Genomic DNA, 21,813 nt, shown 5'->3' with positions numbered 1-21,813 from the left:
TTAAAGCCCCAGCTCAGTCAAGTGATTATATGAGAATCTCACTTTTCATTTAAAAAACAAAGTTTCTAGACCTCCAGGTTGCAGAGAAGCTTGAAATGGTGCATGATGAAGGCTTGGAAACAGAAGGCAAATAATCCCCCCCCACTCTAAAAATGTAATTAAAAAAAAATCATGGTATTGGGGGCCCTGACTTTTGAGGTTGGCAATATTGCCTATGGAAATTAGTGAAGGGGTGCTTGCAGCCATGGTACACACGGTCCTTCAGTGGGAGGCTATTACAAGCCAGCAGGTAGCATGGGGAGTAGTGGAGTTAAAACCTAGCTTCCTACATGTATCTAAAGGTAATCAAGATATGCAGTTAAACCTAGTACGGTAACCCATGTTCCCAAACTGGCAAAGATGTAATTTAATTGAATGGAAAAAATTACAATGGATTCCTACTTTTTAAAAATTAAAACTGTATTTGGATTGTTTCTGTAATATTTAGTCTGATGTAGTTATGATGACTGTGTATTTCTTCTTCTAGCTAGAAACGAATTGTTCATATTAAGTGCAGGTGCTTCCTTTGTGAGCTATATTAAGTGATGCTGTAACCGCTGTCAAGCACAATTACCATAACCCAAACAGAGACAACAGTCAACTCATCTAAATATTACTCTATTTGAACTACACAAGTATTCACCTGATGACACCTTTATTTAAAATGCCCTTCAGCCAGGAGGATTCTAAATTTCTTTACAGATTTTGGGCAAAGTACTGCCCTTATTATAGTGAAGAGTGAAAGGGTCTGGCCCTGTAGTGAGTCCCAGAGCCATTTGACTAGTACGTGGCAAGATGACTCAGGGTAGCCAAGTGAGGAAGGATGGCCAAGTTTGTGTGCTGTGCCACTCCTTACTGATCTTTTAAAAACAAGTGGGACAAATTCAGATGCACCATTCCTAGTGACTGCAACATACCATGTGAAGACGTAAGACCCCCTAAACTGCTGATGAGAGAGATTGGAGATATTTCAGAGGACTGAAAGATGGCAAATATAGTGCCAATCTATAAAAGGAGGAATAAGGACAACCCAGGGAATTACAGATCAGCCAGTTTAACTTCAGTACTCTGAAAGATGGAGCAAATAATTAAGCAATCAATTTTTCAAACACCTAGAAGATAATAAAGTGATAAGTAACAGTCAACATGGATTTGTCAAGAACAAATCGTATCAAACAAAACTAATAGCTTTCTTTGACAGGGTAACAAGCCTTGTGGATGGAGGAAAGTGGTCGATGTGCTATATCTTGACTTTAGTAAGGCTTTTGATGCAGTCTAGCATGACCTTCTCTTAAACAAACTAGGGAAATATATTGTAGATGGAGCTACTATAAGGTAGGTGCATAACTGGTTGAAAGACCATTCCCAGAGAGAAGTTATCAGGAGTTCACAGTCAAGCTGGAAGGGCATATCTAGTGGGGTCCCACAGGGATCAGTCCTGGGTCTGGTTCTGTTCAATATCTTGATAAATGATTTAGATAATGGCATAGAGAGTATACTTATAAAGTTTGTGGAAGATTATCAAGCTGGAGGGGTTGCAAGAACTTTGGAGGATAGGTTTAAAATTCAAAATGATCTAGACAAACTGGAGAAATGGTCTGAAATCAACAGAATTAAATTCAATTAGGACAAATGCAAAGTACTTCACTTAGGAAGGAACAATCAATTGCACACATACAAAATGGGAAATGACTAGGAAGGAGTCCTGTGGAAAAGGATTGGGGGGTATAGCGGATCAAAAGCTAAATATGAGTGAACAGTGTCACACTGTTTAAAAAAAAAGTGAACATCATTCTGGGATGTATCAGCAGGAGTGCTGTAAGAAAGAAATGAGAAATAATTCTTTCACTATTTAGCACTGATGAGGCTTTAACATGAGTAATGTGTTCCATTCTGGGTGCCACATTTCAAAAGAGATGTGGATAAATTGTAGAAAGTCCAGAGGTTAGCAACAAAAATGATTAGAGTTCTAGAAAACATGACCCATGAGGAATGATTGAAAAAACTGGGTTTGTTTAGTAGGGAGAAGAGAAGACTAAGAGAGGACATGATAACAGTTTTCAAGTACATACACGTTGTTACAAAGAGAAGGGTGAAAAATTGTTCTCCGTAACTTCTGAGGATAGGACAAGAAGCAATGGGGTTAAATTGCAGCAAGGGAGGTTTAGGTTGGAGCTTAGGAAAAACTTCCTGTCACAGTAGTTAAGCTCTGGAACAAATTGTGTAGGGAGGGTGTGGAATCTCTGTCATTGGAGTTTTTAAAGAACAGATTAGACAAACACCTGTCAGGAATGGTCTAGTTATTACTTAATCCTGCCTTGAATGCAGGAGACTGGACTAGATGACCCACTGAGGTCCCTTCCAGTCCTACACTTCTATGTTTCTATGATGATTATGCACCCAAGATGGAGCCATGTGTTCTTGGACATTACCTACACAACAGTGGGTCCTTTTGTGCACCAGCTGATGTAGTAGCTAATCTCTCAGCCTAATGCACTTCTGTGTTCTGTATTTGAATCCTGCCCTCCCACTGTAAGGGTGAGTCATAGTGAGAGGCAAGGTTATATATGCCCTGTTCCTCCAACTACTGCACCCAGAATTTTGCCCTGTATACATAAAGATCACTTGTCTACTACCGAAATGCAGCTAACTCTTAAGTTGCCATGCTATGCCAACAACGCTATGCAACAATTTTAGGAGTAGAAAGTGAAGAGTAACTTTTGGAATTGAAACTAAAAGGTAATTAAGTAGGCAAAAATGTACAGGTGTGTGTAACCATTGCAGTGTTCAACCTTTCTGCTTGCAACTGGTTTTCACTGCTGATGGTTTACAGAGGGACATAGGATATGAGAAAGGTGAGATGGGAAGGAAAAGATATGGAGGTAGGGACAAGAAATAGGGAACAATAACATAAATGATAAACCTGATGCCAAGACCAACATTTTCAAACTTAGGTGACTAAAATTAGGCACGTCAGTAAAAGGGGGTTGATTCAGAGATGCTGCTAACCCATAGCTTCCACGGAGGTCAATAGGAATTCAGTAGCGCTGAAAATCAGGCTACTTTTATAAATATAGGTGCCTATTTTTTTATTATTTATTTCCATTATCATAGGGCCTAGGTGTCTCAGTCATGGACCACGACCCATTGTCCTAGGCGCGGTATAAACACAAAACAAAAGACAGTCCCCCTCCCAAAGAGCTTTCAATATAAGTAATTAGGTCAGTATCCCAGGTAAGGGTGCATCAGCGCAGGGGAGGTATTGGGATGTGGGATGAAGGTGTTATGCAAGGTGGTACTGAGAAGGGTATAAGTGATGGGGATGTAACAAGGCAGGGAAAAGTATTGGGAGAACTATAGGGAAAGTATCAGCAGTGGGGATGTATCAGGGTGAGAGAGATATGATGGGGGTATCAGGGAGAGGGCAATATGGGCAATAAGATGGTATTGGGAGGGATACTGGGGATGGAGGCACTACTGATGGTGGGGTGATCAGGGTGGTATTGGGGATGGGTATTGGAGATCAGAAGGGATCAGGTATGGGGCAATGTCAGCAGTGCGAGCTGTATCAGGATAGAGGTGTCGTTGGCAGTGGGGCTGTATTAGGGTGGGGGAGGTATTAGGAGTGATATCAGGAATGGAGGCAACATTAGCGGTGAGGTTGTGTCAGCAATGGAGGGGCTGTATTGGCAGATTGTGGCCAGTATCAGTACGGGTGCCGGGAGTGTATCAGAGTAGGGGCAATATCAGGAGAGGCATTGGGGATGAGAGGTTGTATTTTCGAGGGAGAAGGGGAATCAGTGCTGGGGGTGGTAACAGGCATGGGGGCAGTATTAGCAGAGGTATCAGGAATAGGGATGGTATCAGGAAGGGGATCAGGGATGTGGGAGATATCAAGATGAGGGCCAGGCATGGGGGACTTTATTGGGGGTGGTGGTATCAGGGATGGGGCCAGTATTAGTAGGGGTATTTGAGATGGGGTAGTATCAATAAGGCTATCTGGGAGGGGGCAGCATCAGGAGGCGATCAGGTAGGGTGACCAGATGTCTCGATTTTATAGGACAGTCCTGATTTTTGGGTCTTTTTCTTATATAGGCTCCTTTTACCCCTCACCCTCTGTCCCGATTTTTCATACTTGCTGTCTGGTCACCCTAGCCGATCAGGGTGGTATCAGGAAGGGGATTGGGGGAATGAAAGCTGGATTGGAGGGACAGAATCGGGGATGGGAGTGGCATCGGGAGGGGGATTGGGGATGGGGGGGGCTGTATCAGGGATAAGGGACTGAGGATAAGAGGTGCGTATCAGGGATGAAGGTATCGGGGCTAAGGGTTAGAAAACGGGGATGGGGCAGTATCGGGGAGGTACTGGCGGCGGGGGCGCTATCAGAAGGGGCTCGAGGAGGGTCCGGAGGACAGGGGCAGCGCTGGCAGCAGTACCGGCGCCGGGGGCGGTACGGGGGAAAAGGGGCGGGGTGTCGGGCGGGCAGGGCCCTCCCTGCCGGAGTCACAGAGCGGCCGCTGCCACGTCAGGGCAGTTTCCTGTCGCTGCCGGAGCCGAGTCAGCAGCCGACGCGCGAGTCCCCGCCCCCGCCGTTGCACAGCGGGGAGCGGCCGCCGCCGGGCCGGTCGCAGGGAGCCGCCGTCCGCGCCATGGAGTCCCGCTACAACCTGAAGAGCCCGGGTGAGCGAGCGAGCGAGGGGCCGGCGTGGGGCGGGGGCAGCGCGACCCAGCAACCTCCTCCGGGTCCGTCGGCCTGGGCGGGAGGCGGCAGCCGGCTCCCTGCCCGCCGTGCGCTGGGGCAGCGGCTGGCGGCCTCCCTCGAGGCCTCGGCGGCCCCGGGTTGGGCAGCGGGAGGAGCGGGCCGGGAGTCCGGCCCGGAGGCGCTGATAGGTCGGAGCGGGAGCCTCGGAGCTCCCTTGGCCCCAGGGCGGCGGGGTCTGCATCGCCCTGCCCGCTGCGCTCTCGGCCCCGGGGGAGACGCTGGCTTGGACTGGCAGCAGCGAGCCCCTTCCCGGGGGCGGGGAAATGGCTGAATCTCATTCCCAGGTCGCCCTTCTTTCCAGTGGCAGGGGCTCTGCGCGTTCACTTCCCCCCCATGCCACAGCCTCTGTGTGCTCGCCACCCTCGCATACCAGGCACCCCACTTTGCCCACCTGCGTCCCCCCATCCCCTTCGCCAGGGGTTCCCCCCCATTCTCCCCACTGTGCCAGGGCTCCCTTCCCTCCTCCCCGCACTGCAGGGTCCCCCATTCTCCTTCCTGTTCCCTTCGCACCAGGGTCCTCATTCTCCCCACCATGCCAGGGGCTCTGTTTTCCCCAACTCGTCCTCATCAGGATCCCTCATTCTTTACACCAGTGGCTCTCAACCTTTCCAGACTACTGGACCCCTTGCAGGAGTCTGATTTGTCTTGCGTGCCCCCAGGTTTCACCTCAATTAAAAATTACTTGTTTACAAAATCAGACATATAAAATACAGAAGTGTCTCAGCTCACTATTCCTGAAAAATTACACACTTTCTCATTTTTACCATATAACTATAAAATAAATTGCAATATAAATATTGTATGTAGATTTCAGTGTATAATATTTAGAGTAGTCTGGGTTGCCAGGTGTCTGGTTTTCTACCAGAATGCCCAGTTGAAAGGGGACTCTGTCAGCGCTGGTCAGCACTGCTGATCGGGCCGTTAAAAGTCTGGTTGGCGGCGCAGTGGGGCTAAGGCAGGCTTCCTGCCTGCCCTAGCTCAGCGCAGCTCCCGGAAGTGGCGACATGTCCCTGTGGCCCCTAGGCGCAGGGATTAGGGAGGCTTTGTGTGCTGGCCATGCCCCGAGCATTGGCTCCCCAGCTCCCATTGGCTGGGAACTGTGGACAATGGGAGCTGTGGCGGCAGCACACACCATGCAGAGCTATCTGGCTGCCCTTGCCTAGGGACCAGGCATGCTAGCCGCTTCTGGGAGCAGTGCGGAGCCTGCCTTAGCCCCACTGCGCCACTGACAGGGAGCCACCTGAGGTAAGTGCCGCCTGGCTGGAGCCCACACCCAATCCACTGCAACAGGTCCGAACACCCTCCTACACCCAAACTCCCACCTGGAGCCTGCACCCCAAAGCCTGTCCTGCACCCTAAACCCCAGCCCTGAGCCCCCTCCTACACCCCAAACCCCTCATCCCTGGTGCCACCCCAGAGCCTGCACCCCCACTCAGATCCCCGACTGACACCCCTGCCCCAGCCCACTCCTGCACTCCAAACTCCTCAGCCCCAGCCTGGAACCCACTTCTGCACCCCAAACCCCTCATCCCTGGAGCCCACACCTCCAGTTGGAGCCCTCACCCGCACCCCAGCCCTGAGCCCACTCCTGCACTCCAAACCCCTTGGCCCCAGCCTGGAGCCCCCTCCTGCACCCCAAACCCCTCATCCCCAGACCCACCCCAGAATCCACACTCCAACCCCCTGCCCCAGCCCTGAGCCCCCTCCTGCACCCCAAACTCCTCATCCCTAGACCCACCCTGGGGTCCGCACCCCCAGTCATAGCCCTCACCCCCTCCTAACCCCCTGCCCCAGCTGGAGCCCTCACCCCCTCCTGCACCTCTACCTCGGCCCAGTGAAAGTGAGTGAGGGTGGGGGAGAGTGAGCAATGGAGGGAGGGGGGCTGGAGTGAGAGGGGCTGGAGCCTCAGAAAAGGGGCGTGGCAGGGCCTCAGGGAAGAGGCTGAGCAGGGGTGTTCTGTTTTGAGTAATTATAAAGTTGGTAATACTAAGAACAGTATAAACAAGTCATCTATATGAAATTTTAGTTTCTACTGACGTTGCTGGTGCTAGGCAAATATCTATATGAGTTGATGTACCCCCCTCATAGGCACTGAGTCCATGGATGCTCTGGGGCTGGAGCACCCGGGGGAAGAATTAGTGGGTGCTCTGCACCGACAGGCAGCCAATTTCCCCCCGCTCTCCCCCGGCCTCACTTCCTCCCCTCTTAGTGCGCCGCGTCCCTCCTCCTCTGCCTACCTCCCAGCGTTGCCTGCCCGGCCACTGCCAAATACTGTTTGGTGGCGTTAGCATGCTCCGGGGGCGGGGAAGGGGGTGAGGAGCAGGAACGCGGCATGCTCAGGGGAGGAGTTGGGGCTAAGGCGGGGATTTGGGGAAGGAGTTGGAATAGGTGAAGAGAGGGGGCGGAGTTGGGGCAGGGACTTTGGGGAAGGGGTTGGAATGGGGGTGGGGCCGGGTGCAGAGCGGGAGGTTGAGCACCCATGGGAAAGAGGGGAAGTCAGTGCCTGTATACCCCCTGGAAGACCTCTGTGAACGGCTGTTGAGAACCACCACTTTACACCCTGTCTCTCTGTGTCTGTCCCCCTCTCCCTCCCTCCCTTCCTCTCTTTCACTCTTTTAAAAAAATTTTTTTAGCGCGCGCGCGCGCGTGAGAGAGAATAAGAGTACTTTTCTTCCCTCCAGATTGGATGGTGCCATCTCACCCCAAACAGGAGGCAAAATGGGAGGGAGGGAGGGAGGAAGGAAGGAAGGAAGTTCTCTCTGTCTCTGGTTACTCTTGTTTGCTGAGAATCCATCCCCAGTCTCCCAGCAGAGAGAGCAATTAGTTTTCTTTAGGGTGTCAACATGTTAAACTCCGTTGGACGGATGAGCAGGACTATTCTTATTCTGTAAGATGTTAATGGTTGGCATAAACAGATGCCAGTGGCTCCATTTGTTGCCCATCTTTTGATGTCCCCAAAATCAATAGGGTTCTGGCCATTGATGCCTGGAATGTTCCTTGAAATTTTGGAAATGATCAGATACAGCATTAAAAAGTTATTATGTTGCGTATAGATAGACAAATACAGAGAAGCTGTCAAGTTGAATGTAAGGCCTCACAAGCCAGCCAATGATGAGGTAGTGTAGGGCGAAGTTTATATTGGCCTGTGTTTGTGATGACTGCATTGCTTATGAGTAAGATGTCTAGATCATTCCAAATTCATGCTAGTAATAATCTAATAATTACATTTAGCTTTAGGAAGGAGGTCAGTATCATTATCCCCATATTATAGATGGGAAAAACATATCATATGTTACTATAATGTAGTTTTAGATATCTGCTTTCTAAAATATGTGGCATCTTAGATGGAAGACAGTGTGTTATAGTGGAGTTTCTCACTCTGGTACTGACCTTATGTGTGACCTTGTGCAAATCACTATACTCTTCTATGCCTCACTTTCACTCATTTGCAAAATTAAAACAGAGACAATGATACTTACTTTCCTTTGTAAAAGCACCTTGAGAGCTGTGGCTGAAAACTGTTATATAAAAGCAAAATTTAAGTTTTATGGGGAAAACCCCAGGGTTTTATTTAACAGTTGGAACAAAAGACTAATTATTTGAATATTTAAAAAGGTTAAAACTAAGGTTTTTAAAAATAAATCAGAATGTCTCTTCTATTGAGAAGTGATGTCTTGACACCCACTAAAGATAAAATTACTTTAAAGTCAGAATTTCCAGCTACACTTTTCTACCTAGCCCTGTTAGTTTGATTAAAAACAGTCACAGAATCACAGAATATCAGGGTTGGAAGGGACCTCAGGAGGTCATCTAGTCCAACCACCTGCTCAAAGCAGGACCAATCCCCAACTCAATCCTCAAATGGTCCCCTCAAGGATTGAACTCTCAACCCTGGGTGTGATGTGATGTGGATGAAGTGATGTGGATGCTTTTAGTAAGTGTAACTAGGGAAGAATACTAGAATTGGGAATATATTTTGTAGCAAATGGCATTCTGTATAGTGTGCCTCTTTCTGTACTGCCATTGGCTAAGTACTCCATGGCTGCTCTGTAACAGTGATGGGTGAAACCCAGCTGGCATTGGATATCTGTGCCAAGTCTTGGAAATCTGCCAAGTCAGTAGGAATGATATTCTGGAGAGAAGCTGGTTAGCTGCTTCTCCTCCTCTTACTCCACACAAAATAGCCCCAGAAGAGTATTCATATTCTTCTAGATGGTGGAGGGGATCAGAGACAATGTTGTAAATATAGAACTCCCTTCTCCTACCTTTTTAGTGACTAGGAGCGGGGCATGGATCACTGTTCCCATTGTGCTTCCTGTCAGTACCTGGCCCAGTCTGGGAAAGCTAATGATCCAACTAGCAGGCCAAATCCTGGTCACATGGCACATGAGGCACATTGTGCATAAGCTGAGAAGAAGTGACTGGGAGATGCTCTATTTGTGGTACATAACCAGAGGGGACAATCGAGGCGTGGAAGAATTCACGGATAAACTTTAAGATGAAGTTAAGGCTGCAAATATGAATCAGTGAGAGGGACAAAACTTAAGACCTGTGAATTTATATAAACACAAACATTAGAAAACAAGAAAATTGTCAGTTAGGGCAAAACTTTTAAAATAAAAAAGAGTACCACAGCTAGAGTACCGCAGTTTTTTGCTTGCTCACCACCAGCTGTTTAAAAGTAACACTTATGATTAGAAGAGGTCCTAAAAACAATAGATCATGCTTTTGGATGAAAAATGTAGCAGCCTTTCTGATGACCTATAACTGTTACCATCCACCAGTATACTGCCTGTAGATGTCCATCTAGTTTGGAATATACACCTCTACCCCGATATAATGCGGGTTCGCATATAACACGGTAAAGCTCTGATACGCTGCTCTGAGCAGCATGTTAAGGGTGCCGGACCAGGCCGGGCCGAGGGGTTTGATAAGGGGCAGAGGGTCTCAGGGGTGGTCAGGGGCTTCCCCCCACAAGGGTCTGGGAGGCAGGAGCTGTGGGAGGGCACTTTTGGGGACCCCGCAGTCCCAGAGTGGCCCGGAGGATTAGCGGGGGGCCGGGAGCAGCCCGCTCTGCTTCCCTCGCCCTGGCCCCAGCCGTGTTGCTCGGGGGAGGGGGCTTGGGGGAAGGGATTCCCCCCTGCACTCACCAGCAGCGGCGGAAGCAGAACAGTCCAGCCCCAGCCTGCTTCACTCCACCAGCTCCCAGCCGCAGCGCTCCGCCTCCTTCCGCAGGTGAGTATGGGAGGGATGTCCTTTCCCCAACCTCCCCGCACTCAGCGGCAGCAGGAAGCAGAGCGCTGGGTGCTGGCAGAGTGGAGCGGGCTGGGGCCGCTTCCCGCCGCCGGTGAGTGCAGGGGGGCGTCCTTTCCCCAACCTCCCTGCACTCACCGACGGCGGGAAACGGAGCATCGCGTCTGGGAGCTGGTGGAGTGGAGTGGACTGGGGCCACACTGCTCTGCTTCCCGCCACTGCCGATGAGTGCCTGTCGGGGTGGGGGAGATGGATAGAGGTCAGAGCAGTCGGGACAGGGAGGTTAGATAGGGGGTGATTAGGGAGGGGGGGTCCTCTGGAGGGGGCGGTCAGGGAACAAGGAACGGGGGGAAAGCAAGTTTGATATAACACGGTCTCACCTATAACGCGGTGAGATTTTTTTGTCTCCTGAGGACCGCGTTGTATTGGGGTAGAGGTGTATTTACAGGAGTGTCAAATGTAAGACACAGGAGATAATTGTCCCGCTCCGCTCAGCTTGGTGAGGCCTCAGGTGGAGTACTATGTCCAGTTCTGGGTGCCACACTTTAAGAAAGATAGGGACAAATTGAAGAGAGTCCAGCGGAGAACAACAAACATGATAAAAGGTTTAGAAAACCTGCCCTATTAGGAAAGGTTAAAAAATAACTGGATGTGTTTAGTTCTAAGAAAAGAAGACTGAGGACAACCCGGTAGTCTTCATGTGTCAAGGGCTGGTATAGAGAGGATGATGATCAATTGTTCTCAATCTTCATTGAAGATAGGACAAGAAGTAGTGCACTTAATCTGCAGCAAGGAATTTTTGTTTAGATATTAGAAAAAACTTTCTGACTGTAAAGGGTAGTTAAGCTCTGGAATAGGCTTCCAAGGGAGATTGTGGAATCCCCATCATTGGAGGCTTTTGAGAACAAGTTGGACAAACACCTCTCAGGGACAGACTAGGTTTACTTGGTCCTGCCTCAGCACAGGGGACTGGACTAGATGACTGCTCAAGATCCCGTCCAGCCTTATGATTCTGTGATTCTAGATTAGAATATTACAACCCATAGCTGAAGCAACACTGGCTTTTCCAAAGGGAGTTGGAATAGGGCATAGTGAGTGGGCAATGCCCCGGCTTTCCTTTGCTGTACTAGCAAGAACAGTTGATCAGAAGAAGGTATAAAATGCTATATTTATGAACGGTGGACTTGTCTTGGCATGTGTACTCTCCTTCTTACATTCAGCAAAACAAAACAACCCCAAAAAACTGATACCATAGACAAGACTGTCATAGACAGACACCTGCTTTACTTTGGGTATCACGCTGGTGGTGGACTGTGGCAGAGGTAAGGTTGTTTGGGTTACTTTCTTATTTTCCAGTATTGTAGGGTTGGGTGTGTTCAATTTTTTTAACGTTGATTTAGGATTTTTCGACTTTCTAAGGTTTGTTATTAGAGAATTTATTAACAGTTCATGAAAAAACAGACAGACTACAGTCTTGTGATAAGCTATTATATATAAAAATCTGACAGCTCTTCATTTGTGTTTTCTCCCTTAAGTATGTATGTGCATTTAGAAAATCCCTTTTGTTAACAGTTAGTTTACTTTTTAAATGAATAGCATAACACTTTATTTTACAAAATGCCCAAGTTCAAGATATTAATAGATAAAACACACACAAACTTTTTGGGCCATATTTTTAAAACTCTAAGCAGTGCCAGTTAAAAATGTATGCAATTACCTTTTTGCACATGTAAATGTGTGTTTTATCTGTATATGTGTACGAGTTATTTGTGTTACATGAGGCACAACTGGAGAAGGAAGGATTGAATTAGGGAAGGCATAATCAAATTATAGCACACAAAATTGTTATTTTAAAGGATAAAAGGAATGTTTAGCGGAATTATTTAATTTTACAAACATACTAAGATGTTTGTGTATAAATCAATGGGACTACTCACAGTGTGTAAAGTTATGGATATGCAGAAGGCTTTGCAGAATCAGGGCCAAGATAGTAACAAGTGTCAACATGTATTGACTAGGTGTCATGTTCCATTAAAATACTTTATAATGACATCTATATAGTTGATTGATAACACTGATTGGTTACATTGGTACATTCATTTATTTATTAGAACTTTGAGCAGGAAATATTCCATTATGGGTTATATTGTTTTAAAAGTACACCTAAGTTGTTCTGCGGGTATATGTCAGCGTGGCTCACACTCTAGGTGCCCATACTGTAATGAATAATGTAAGCCCTGAAAACCCCCTATTTTTGAATATCTGCATAAAACTGAAAAATGCTAAAAATGAAATTAATATACCTTGAAAAACAGAAGTGCTATAAATAATTCACTGATAGTCACATACATTAGTTAGGATTTTCCCTTACAACTTAAAACCGATGACTATCTACTATAATGGGGAAAATGACGAGCTGCTAACCTGTTAGTGACACTATGGTTTGGACAAACCATTCTGAAGTGACTACTACTTTTAATTCTTTTTAACTATTGTAAGGGTGTTGGCCCCCAGTTTAAAACATTGAAAGCCTGCGGGAGGAGAGTTTGAGAAAAGATTTTCACTTTAAGCGTTTTTGTGATGTTTCGTGTTTGCTTAAGTAATAATCTTTGCTTTAAAACTTCAGAATTTATCATTGTGTATGTTCATGTTATGAAAGGCCCTTTTGTAACGTGTGCTGTACACAGATGCAACTGTAACTTATTCCTGGATTTCTAAAGTTTGTGCAGTTGTCAGCATATATATATTTTTTTAAAACAGGAATAGATTTACCAGGAAATTACTTGTTTTCTTAGACAGTAAATACTTAATACTTGAATGGAAAGACCTTCAAGGATATCTCAGGTTGCTGCAGAATGTGGTGGTGGTGGTTCAGTTTATAGCACTCTTTTATCTGAGTCTTTAGAGTCTTAGACTTTAAGGTCAGAATGGACCATTATGATCGTCTAATCTGACCTCCTGCACAATGCAGGCCACAGAATTTCACCCACCCACTCCTGCAACAAACCCCTAACTTATGTCTGAGCCATTGAAGTCCTCAAATCATGGTTTAAAGACTTCAAGGTGCAGAGAATCCTCCAGCAAGTGACCCGTGCCCCACGGTGCAGAGGAAGGCGAAAAAACCCCAGGGCCTCTGTCAATCTGCCCTGGCAGAAAATTGCCATATTTGGGGTCAGGAAGGAATCAGCTAAACCCTGAGCATGTGGGCAAGACTCACCACCCAGACACCAGGAAAGAATTCTCTGTAGTAACTCGGATCCCACCCCATCTAACATCCCATTACAGGCCATTGGGCATATTTACTGCTAATAGCCTAATTTTGGCAATTAATTGATCTTTGACTATCCCATCATACCATCCCCTCCATAAACTTATCAAGCTTAGTTTTGAAGCCAGATATGTCTTTTGCCCCTACTGCTACCCTTGGAAGGCTGTTCCAGAACCGCACTCCTCTGATGGTTAGAAACCTTCATCTAATTTCAAGTCTAAACTTCCAGATGGCCAGTTTATATCCATTTGTTCTTGTGTCCACATTAATACTGAGCTTAAATAATTCCTCTCCTTCCCTGGTATTTATCCCTCTGATATACACCTCTACCCCGATATAACGTGACCTGATATAACACGATTTTGGATATAACGTGGTTAAAGCAGTGCTCCGGAGGGGCGGGGCTGCGCACTCTGGTGGATCAAAGCAAGTTCGATATAACGCGGTTTCACCTATAACGCGGTAAGATTTGTTGGCTCCCGAGGATAGCGTTGTCTCGAGGTAGAGGTGTATTTATAGAGAGCAATCATATCTTCTCCTCAGCCGCCTTTTGGTTAGGCTAAACAAGCCGAGCTCTTTGAGTCTCCCTTCATAAGACAGGTTTTCCATTCCTCGGATCATCCTAGTAGCCTTTCTCTGTGCCTGTTCCAGTATCTGTCAGTGGGAGGCTAGATTACACAGGATATCCTTAGACTGCTATCATACTGTGTGTGTGTATGTGTGTGTGTGTATATATAGTCTTGAGAGATACTAAATAAATAGATTTATTTATTTAGCATCTCAAGACTCTAGTGTTTGCAGACAGGTTAAAGTGCCAGTGCATTAGGCACAGTTATGTGCTAGCCAGTTTAGATCTCAGATTAGGGCTATTCTAAGGCTCAGTCTGCGTCTGCGGCTTCCAGGAGCACCATACCCATCTCAGAAACATGTAGAGCAGCAACTTGGGGTTGACTTCATGCCATTGTGAAGTGCTATTGCCTGGTTGAAGCATCCAGATCTGATGATGCTTTCAGGAGAGATGTGTCGGTAATGAGCCTGTTATGCAGAACCCTCCCTCTAGTGGCTGGGACTGATGAACCTGCATGCTGAAACTGAGAAGGTATGAAAAGCTGACCAGGTGGCTGCTCTAGGTGTCTCTTTATTGCATGTGATTCTTCATGCCAGGTTTCCATGACTTAATAATTTGGCACAAATGTTTCTGGAGGGAAAAGATGAAGCTCAATATGAGTGTTTCCTACTTTAGAGATGGCCATGGACTTTGGAGAATGTTGGTATTCGATGTGCAGAATAAATGTCAAGTATCAGAGGGGTAGCCGTGTTAGTCTGGATCTGTAAAAGCAGCAAAGAATCCTGTGGCACCTTATAGACTAACAGATGTTTTGCAGCATGAGCTTTCGTGGGTGAATACCCACTTCGTCGGATGCAAGTATTTTTTTTCAATATCTCTAGCTTGCTTCTTGCTTGCATATATATACCTGCCCCTGGAAATTTCCACTACTTGCATCCGAAGAAGTGGGTATTCACCCACGAAAGCTCATACTGCAAAACGTCTGTTAGTCTATAAGGTGCCACAGGATTCTTTGCTGCTTTTACAGAATAAATGTGGCATTTCAGCTATTTCTAGAGGAGGGAGATTTTTAAAATTAAATAATTTGAGAATTACAAAATGAGATTGTTTCACAAGTAGCATTATATCCTGCATCACAGGATTTGAAAGATTATTCATCCAGGGTGAGTAGGAAATTTTCCAGGACAAGTACCATCAGCTTATGCAGAATCTAACCTTTCTTTTTCTTAAGCATTATTATTAATTATTTGTATTTTATCAGTGACTAGAAGCATCCACTAAGATCAAGGTCCCATTGTGATGTGGACAGTACAAACATATAGAGGGAGTTCCTGACCTGAACAGCGCACAGTCTAAATAGACATGACAGACAAAGGGTAGCACAGGGGAACCATTGTTATGGGGAGCTGAGCCACCAAGAGATTGTGACTTGCCTAAAATCACAGAGGAATTCTAGAAATTAAATCCAGGTCTTCTGAATTACCAAGACAGTACTCTAGCCACCCGGCCATCTTTCACTGTTTCTAGCACTTATGTTTGTGAAAATAGCCTTTTAAGTGTGAACTGAGATTAAACTGTTACAGTGCTGTCTTCCTAAGTCTGTAGACTGATTGCTCCAGTGTTTCTCCATCTACTCAGAACTTTTCCAAGCTGTGTGAGAGAGAAAAACGACCAAATCATGTTAGTTTTCACCAGGATGGATTTGATTTAAATCAGATTGATTTAAATCACTAGTCAGGAAGACTCTTTAATCACGGATCTCTACATAAAAGTGCATTCTTGTTGGTTGTTATAACCGCAATACATATTCTTCACAACTCAGAGATACATGTAGGTTTCATTTTTAGAAGGTACATACTATACGTTTTTAAAGGGATTTATTTTGAAAACTTTTCAAATTAGTTTTACAGCTATATCAGAAAGTGAATGATTGATTGTTTGGTTATTTCATTTACCAAAGGTAATTGAAGCAGATATTTATGAAGTCATTGGGGGGTGAACTATCTCCAATTCAACAGGTTTATCATTAATATTTGGAGGATTTTCTTGCCATGTGGTATTAGGAGAACATCACAAGACAGAGGTTTACATTGTTTTATTTAACTAAAACAACAATGTTATTTATTCTGGATTTTTTTCTTCAACAGCAAACATATAATATTGTAACAAAACAAGCATGAATTTTTGAATTTAGTTAAACATTGACGTTTTTTAAAATCAGGTTTGTTTTTGTTAAAATTGTTTTTAACTAAAATAGTTAAATGAAATATTTAAAAAAATAAACAAAAATAAAATCGACTGTGTCATCCAGGTCAACATGAGAAGCTTAAAATATTGGCTTCTGCAGCTAACTCAGTCATTTTCACCTTCATTTTCCTGTTTGTTCTTAATCTGGAAAAGAAAAACAAGCTTTCCTGATTTTTCAGGTCCCAAAAGATTTCTCAATTTGGAATGAATTAGTCCAAAGGAAAAAAATATTCTTCCTACACCGGCAGAAGAAGCTACTGCTGTTAAAAGTGAGATTATCTCTTCAGCAGTCTCTGAATCCAAGTGCTTAAGTGACTTCCATCAGTTCACTGGTGTGACCACCTTTAAAACATCAGCAAACATATATTTCTTGAATGGTTCTTATTCCCAAACTGGGTCTGTCTTACAGCTTGCTGCCATCATAAGTTTTCCCTTCTAGTGAGAGAATGGGATGGTAGATCTCAGATCAATGAAGGCTACACAAAGAAAGACCTCAAGACTTCTGGAATATGCTGCTCAAACAGTTTCACTTTTGTTTCTACTGCCTGTCCCTTCCTTCTCACATTTATCTCCAGACTTCTTCTTCTCCTTGTCCAGATCTATTTTGCTAGGGTGACCAGATATCCCGATTTTATAGGGACAGTCCTGATTTTTGGGTCTTTTTCTTATATAGGCTCCTATTATCCCCACCCTCTGTCCCAATTTTTCACACTTGAAGCCTGGTCACCCTATATTCTGCACCCAACAATCTTCTATTCATTGAACTTTTTGAAACTTTGCACTTTTAGAGAGAGGTAAGGAATTGACTCTGTGTACACAAATTTGCAGAGGGACAGTAGGGTTGAGGTCTGTTATTTCTCACTTTTCTTTCTTTCTCTCTATTTATTTAAAAACATTTTTGCTGTTAACGAGCATGTTATCTCTGGAGAGACAAATCCACAGTTTGAGAACTGCAATACTAAGCATCTCTAATGGTATCTTCTAGACTGAACACTGAGTCCCATTGGGTAGATAGAAAGATTAACCTAAATAATCTGTTCAGAAGACACTGGAACCCCATAAAATTGGGTCCCTAATCCATGCTATTGGAACTCATTTACAAAACTTTTCTTAAACATTACATGAATATATTGTCTCATACTATAGAATTAGAATTTATAATCCCTATTCCATGATGAGATATCTTTGAGCTATAATGTATCTTAATTAAAATGATCTTTAGATAGGTTTTTTCCTAAAAAAGCATTTTATCAAAAAAAATTGATTTTTAAATTTTTTTTTTTTAATCATTGATTTTTATCCACCTTGGTTTTCATTTCCATTTGAGGAGATGTGAAACTAAAAGGAACCAGGTCAATATCATGCTATTGCTTATAGTTTTAATAAGCGACAACAAAAGTGTCAGACCCCTGGTGCTATTCACTATGGAAGTCTGCGGGAAGATTAGAGTAGCATGCACAACCACTCATCCCTTGCAACATCAAGAAAACTGCGAGAGGGATGGAGTACTGGAGACCACCTCCACTCATAGCATCCAGAAAGTTGGCAGAAGTATAAAATACAGTGGGAGGTCCACCCTTGTAGTAACCATGAGCATAGGTGCTGACTCCGTGAGTGCTACGGGCTGGAGCACCCAGGGGGAAAAAAAAAGGGCGCTCAGTACTCACCAGCCATAGCTGATTGACAGTGCTGCTGATCTGCTGTTTGGCATCTCGGGGATGGGATTGGGGGAGGGCAAAGAACAGCAAGCTCTGGGTGAAGGCCTTGGGAGTCTGGGGGCGGAACGAGGGCAGGGGGCTTCAGGGGGCTGGTGGTGGAGCGAGGGCAGGGGCCTTAGTGGCTGGGGATGGAGTGAGGGTGGAGCTTCGGGATGGAACACCCCCGGCGAAAAATAAAAGTCAGTGCCTGTGACCATGAGGCTGAGGGTCAAAGGGGAAACACAGAAAGCTTCCTTCTCTTTCATTCCAGTAGTCAGAGAGGGTTGGGTGGGTGTTGGGCTTCACACATATCAAACACTTAATACTATGAGAGTGATATGAAAGATCGCTACTGTGCATGGTCCAGGGACAGCACCTTATAGAAATCCCAGCACGCTTACCTTTCCAAGCCACTGGGAAGGAGTGGAGGGTATCTCTTCACCTGGCCTGATTAGCAGTCACCTCCTCCCCCACCCCCACACACAGTTTTTCATACATCTGTGTCTATTAAGTTTGGTCTTCTGTCTACTAGATATTTGGTTAACTTTCCACTGTTGAGTGTGTAGATATGAGTGAGAGTGTACGAGAGGGGAGAGAACATTGATGGGATTACTGACAAAAGAGAAAGTGTTGAGGGGAGAGAAGAAAGGAGTTACAGAAAACATATGGGAGGAAGTAGAAAACATTTCTGTAATAATAGAAAGAGATGAGAGGGTGGAGGGAAGAAAGAAGGAAAAATGGAAATATACTGAAAAATAACTCAAAAAAAGATGCACCATTATTTGTTTTGAGGGGTGGATAGGGAAATGGAATGGAGTAAAGACAGGAAGGAAAAAACAGAAGCAAGAGAGTCATAGTAAATAGGACTAGTCAAATAGTACTTGACAACTATATTATTCAGTGAATGTCACTGGCATTTGTAGAATTTCATTTGATACTTTTGTGATATTTGACTAGTATAGCTAAGTACTTTTTGGCAGTTATATTAGATGAATACTGGTAGAATTTATTCAACTTTTTTTTGTTGCTATTTGATAAGCTCTAATATTAAGTTACATCTTAAAAATATTATGTTGATTCACAATATTTTACAAATAAATACAGCATCCAACTGTTCCATTCCTTTAAATTGCAGGAGGCGTGGCATTGGTTAGGTGTGGTGTGGCGTGGCATTGGACCTCAATACGGAAAGTACTTAAGCATGTACCTAACTGTAAGCACATAAGTAGTCCCCGTTGACTTCAGTGGGGCTGTTCATTTGCCTGAAGTTAAACACGGGCTTAAATACTTTCCTGAACTGAGGCCTTAGTGTAGGAATGGTGGCACAAGTATTTTTCATCCTTACTGGTAGGCTTAGTTCTCAAGGTAGGGTAAATGTTTCGAGCTCCATGTATGTATGATTTCAAATGGCAAAATGTAAAGTGTATGATGTGTGTGTCCATGTACTTTCCAGTGTTCAGTCCTCTCGTAGAAATCTCTCAATGATTTTGTTTGAACTGTTAAAGATAATAGTTATGTAACTTTCCTGACTGTTAGCAGTCAAGGTGTAAAGTTTTTTAGGGCTTCTCTTCACTAGTGTGCTATATTGGCATATATCAAGTCAGCTGTGTTGATACAGCACGTCTGATGAAGATGAACTATGTTGATGGGAGAGTGGTCTCCCATTGACATAATTACCCCACCTCAACGAGAGGTGGAAGCTACGGCAGCAGAAGAGTGTCTCCCGTTGACATACCCTGGTGTAGACAGTGCTTTAAGTCAATGTAACTTACGTTGCTCAGGGGGTGATTTTTTCACACTTCGGAGCAACGTAAGCTACGCCGACTTAGTGGCAGTTCTTCTTATGATCAAATGTAATGATAAGTGTGTCTTGTTCATCTGTATTTATTGAAAGCAATTGTGAAATCCTAATAAATGTTTTTTTTATATTTCCATCCCATAGCTTTAATGTAAGGGCTGAATTAATAAATCGCGTACATTTTACTCATAATGTTCAAATACGTTATTTGGGAAACTGTGAAACAACTAAATATAATTTTTCTCAGAACCTAGTGCTCTTAGGATACAGGATTTAATGAGTCATAGGTGAGTAATTTATCATGTGCATCTTGGAGGAGAAGGAAGTCAGGTGAGAGAAACATGGTGTGCTGGACCATATAAGCTGCTTTGTAAGATGAAGTGACTCCTTCAAGATAATGCTAACAAAATCTTCTGTATATTTTACATTTTTAATTTTTTAAGGGAGCTTTTCATATTGATATACCAAATTTCCTTTTTCAGCTGTCAAACGTTTAATGAAGGAAGCAGCAGAATTGAAGGATCCTACAGATCATTACCATGCACAGCCCTTGGAGGTTAGTTTCTGTGTATGTTCACTGTAGCTGCTAGTTTGTGTCTGCTGTATAATACCTAATATTATTTTTCTGCCTGGTTACATTGCTTTAAGTCTATACATAATATTTAATTTTGGTTTTGGAGATTAATACACCTTATTAAAATGGTCAGATTTTTATTTTTTTCCTTGAAAACTATCAGGAACAGTTTAAATCTAATGACACATCACGGACTTGACTCATCGGTAAAAAGTACATAATAAAAGTTAAGATTATAGCTAAGTAGTCATGTCACATTGTTGCAATATGTTTTTCCCCTAAGGATTGCATAACATCATAATTTAAATGTGAAGTGGGTATGCATCCAAAAAGAAATTCATGTTATGTTATGAAGTTACCCTAGCAGAAAGTTCAAGGCTAGATCCTGTAATTGGATTGACGTGTGTGCAGCCCTGTGCATACATAGGAGCCCATTGAAGTTACTGGTTCAGTATGAGCAGAAAGGTGCAGTTGCAGGATCTCACCTTTTATTTAAAAAAAAAAAAATCTTACCCTAAAGATGCTATCTATGCTGCAGTCTCAGTCCTGGAAATTTTATAAACAGTCAAAAATTTGAGGAAAGGTAAAATTCTAGTGCTGACAAGAACGAAACTTTAAAAAAAATATCCTAATGATTTGTGTTACAGTATTGTGGAGTTTCTGATGTTAGGCTGTAAATGGAACCCCCCCCAATTAAAAAATAAAAATAAAATAAAAGATGGATGTTTATCCAATAAACACCAGAAATGGCTATTTGTATCTATAGGTTTGTCTACATGGAGCAGTAATGCAGACTTTGGGGGTGTGATTTTTAAAGTGTACTAAAGCAGCAGTTCTCAAACTGTGGATCGGGACCCCAAAGTGAGTCGCGACCCCATGTTAATGGGGTCTCCAGGGCTGGCTGGGGCCCAGGGCCAAAGCCTGAGCCCCACCGACCTGGGTCAAAGCCAAAGCCCGAGGGCTTCCGCCCAGGTTGGTGGGGCTCAAGTTACAGGCCCCCTGCCTGGGGCTGAAGCCCTTGGGCTTCGGCTTTGGGCCCCCCTGCCCAGGCCAGTGGGGCTCGAGCTTTGGCTTTGACAGCCGCCCTTCCCCCCCCTCGACCTGGGGTGGCAGAGCTTGAGTAGGCTCAGGCTTCGGTCACCTCTGCTGGGGTTGTGTCATAAATTTTGTTGTCAGAAGTGGGTCGCGGTGTACATTAATTTGTTCATGTAGACTTTGCTGGTATACACTAAAGGTTCCCTAGTGTGCTTTAAGATAGTGCTGTTTGAAACAGTATTACATTAAAGTGCACTAGGGAACGTTACAAACAGACTACTCATTACAATATATACAGAGAGAGAGCGCCCTGAAACCCCCCAATTTTTGGACATCTATATACAACTCAAAAATTTCTAAAAGTAAACCTTAAAAAACAGAAGCCCTAAATGTTGGGACTTTGCCATTTGGTGGAATTTTTGCAAAAAAGCTTACTGCACTTCGCATACTTAGAGCACTTAACATGCTTTTGGGTGCTATAAAATACAGATTATTGTTATTGGTTAGCTTTTGTTTTTACTTGCAGTTTTTCTCCTGATTTTGATAAAATATCAACTTTTATGTTTTACTTA

General features: G+C 44.3%; 1 protein-coding gene across 1 annotated transcript in view; it reads left to right on the top strand.

The window, feature by feature from the left end:
• The first annotated feature begins 4,574 nt into the window (after nt 1–4,574).
• The window catches only part of UBE2J1 (ubiquitin conjugating enzyme E2 J1), a 55,894-nt gene continuing 38,655 nt past the window's right edge, over nt 4,575–21,813 (top strand). The window contains exons 1-2 of the mRNA XM_045011547.1: nt 4,575–4,719; nt 20,115–20,188. Coding sequence (XP_044867482.1) covers nt 4,689–4,719; nt 20,115–20,188 — 105 coding nt within the window. The 5' untranslated portion in view covers nt 4,575–4,688. The remainder of the gene's footprint in view (nt 4,720–20,114; nt 20,189–21,813) is intronic.

Source organism: Mauremys mutica, chromosome 3, assembly GCF_020497125.1.
Source record: "Mauremys mutica isolate MM-2020 ecotype Southern chromosome 3, ASM2049712v1, whole genome shotgun sequence".
Taxonomy (NCBI): Eukaryota; Metazoa; Chordata; order Testudines; family Geoemydidae; genus Mauremys; species Mauremys mutica.
This window is presented reverse-complemented; position numbering and strand designations above follow the sequence as displayed.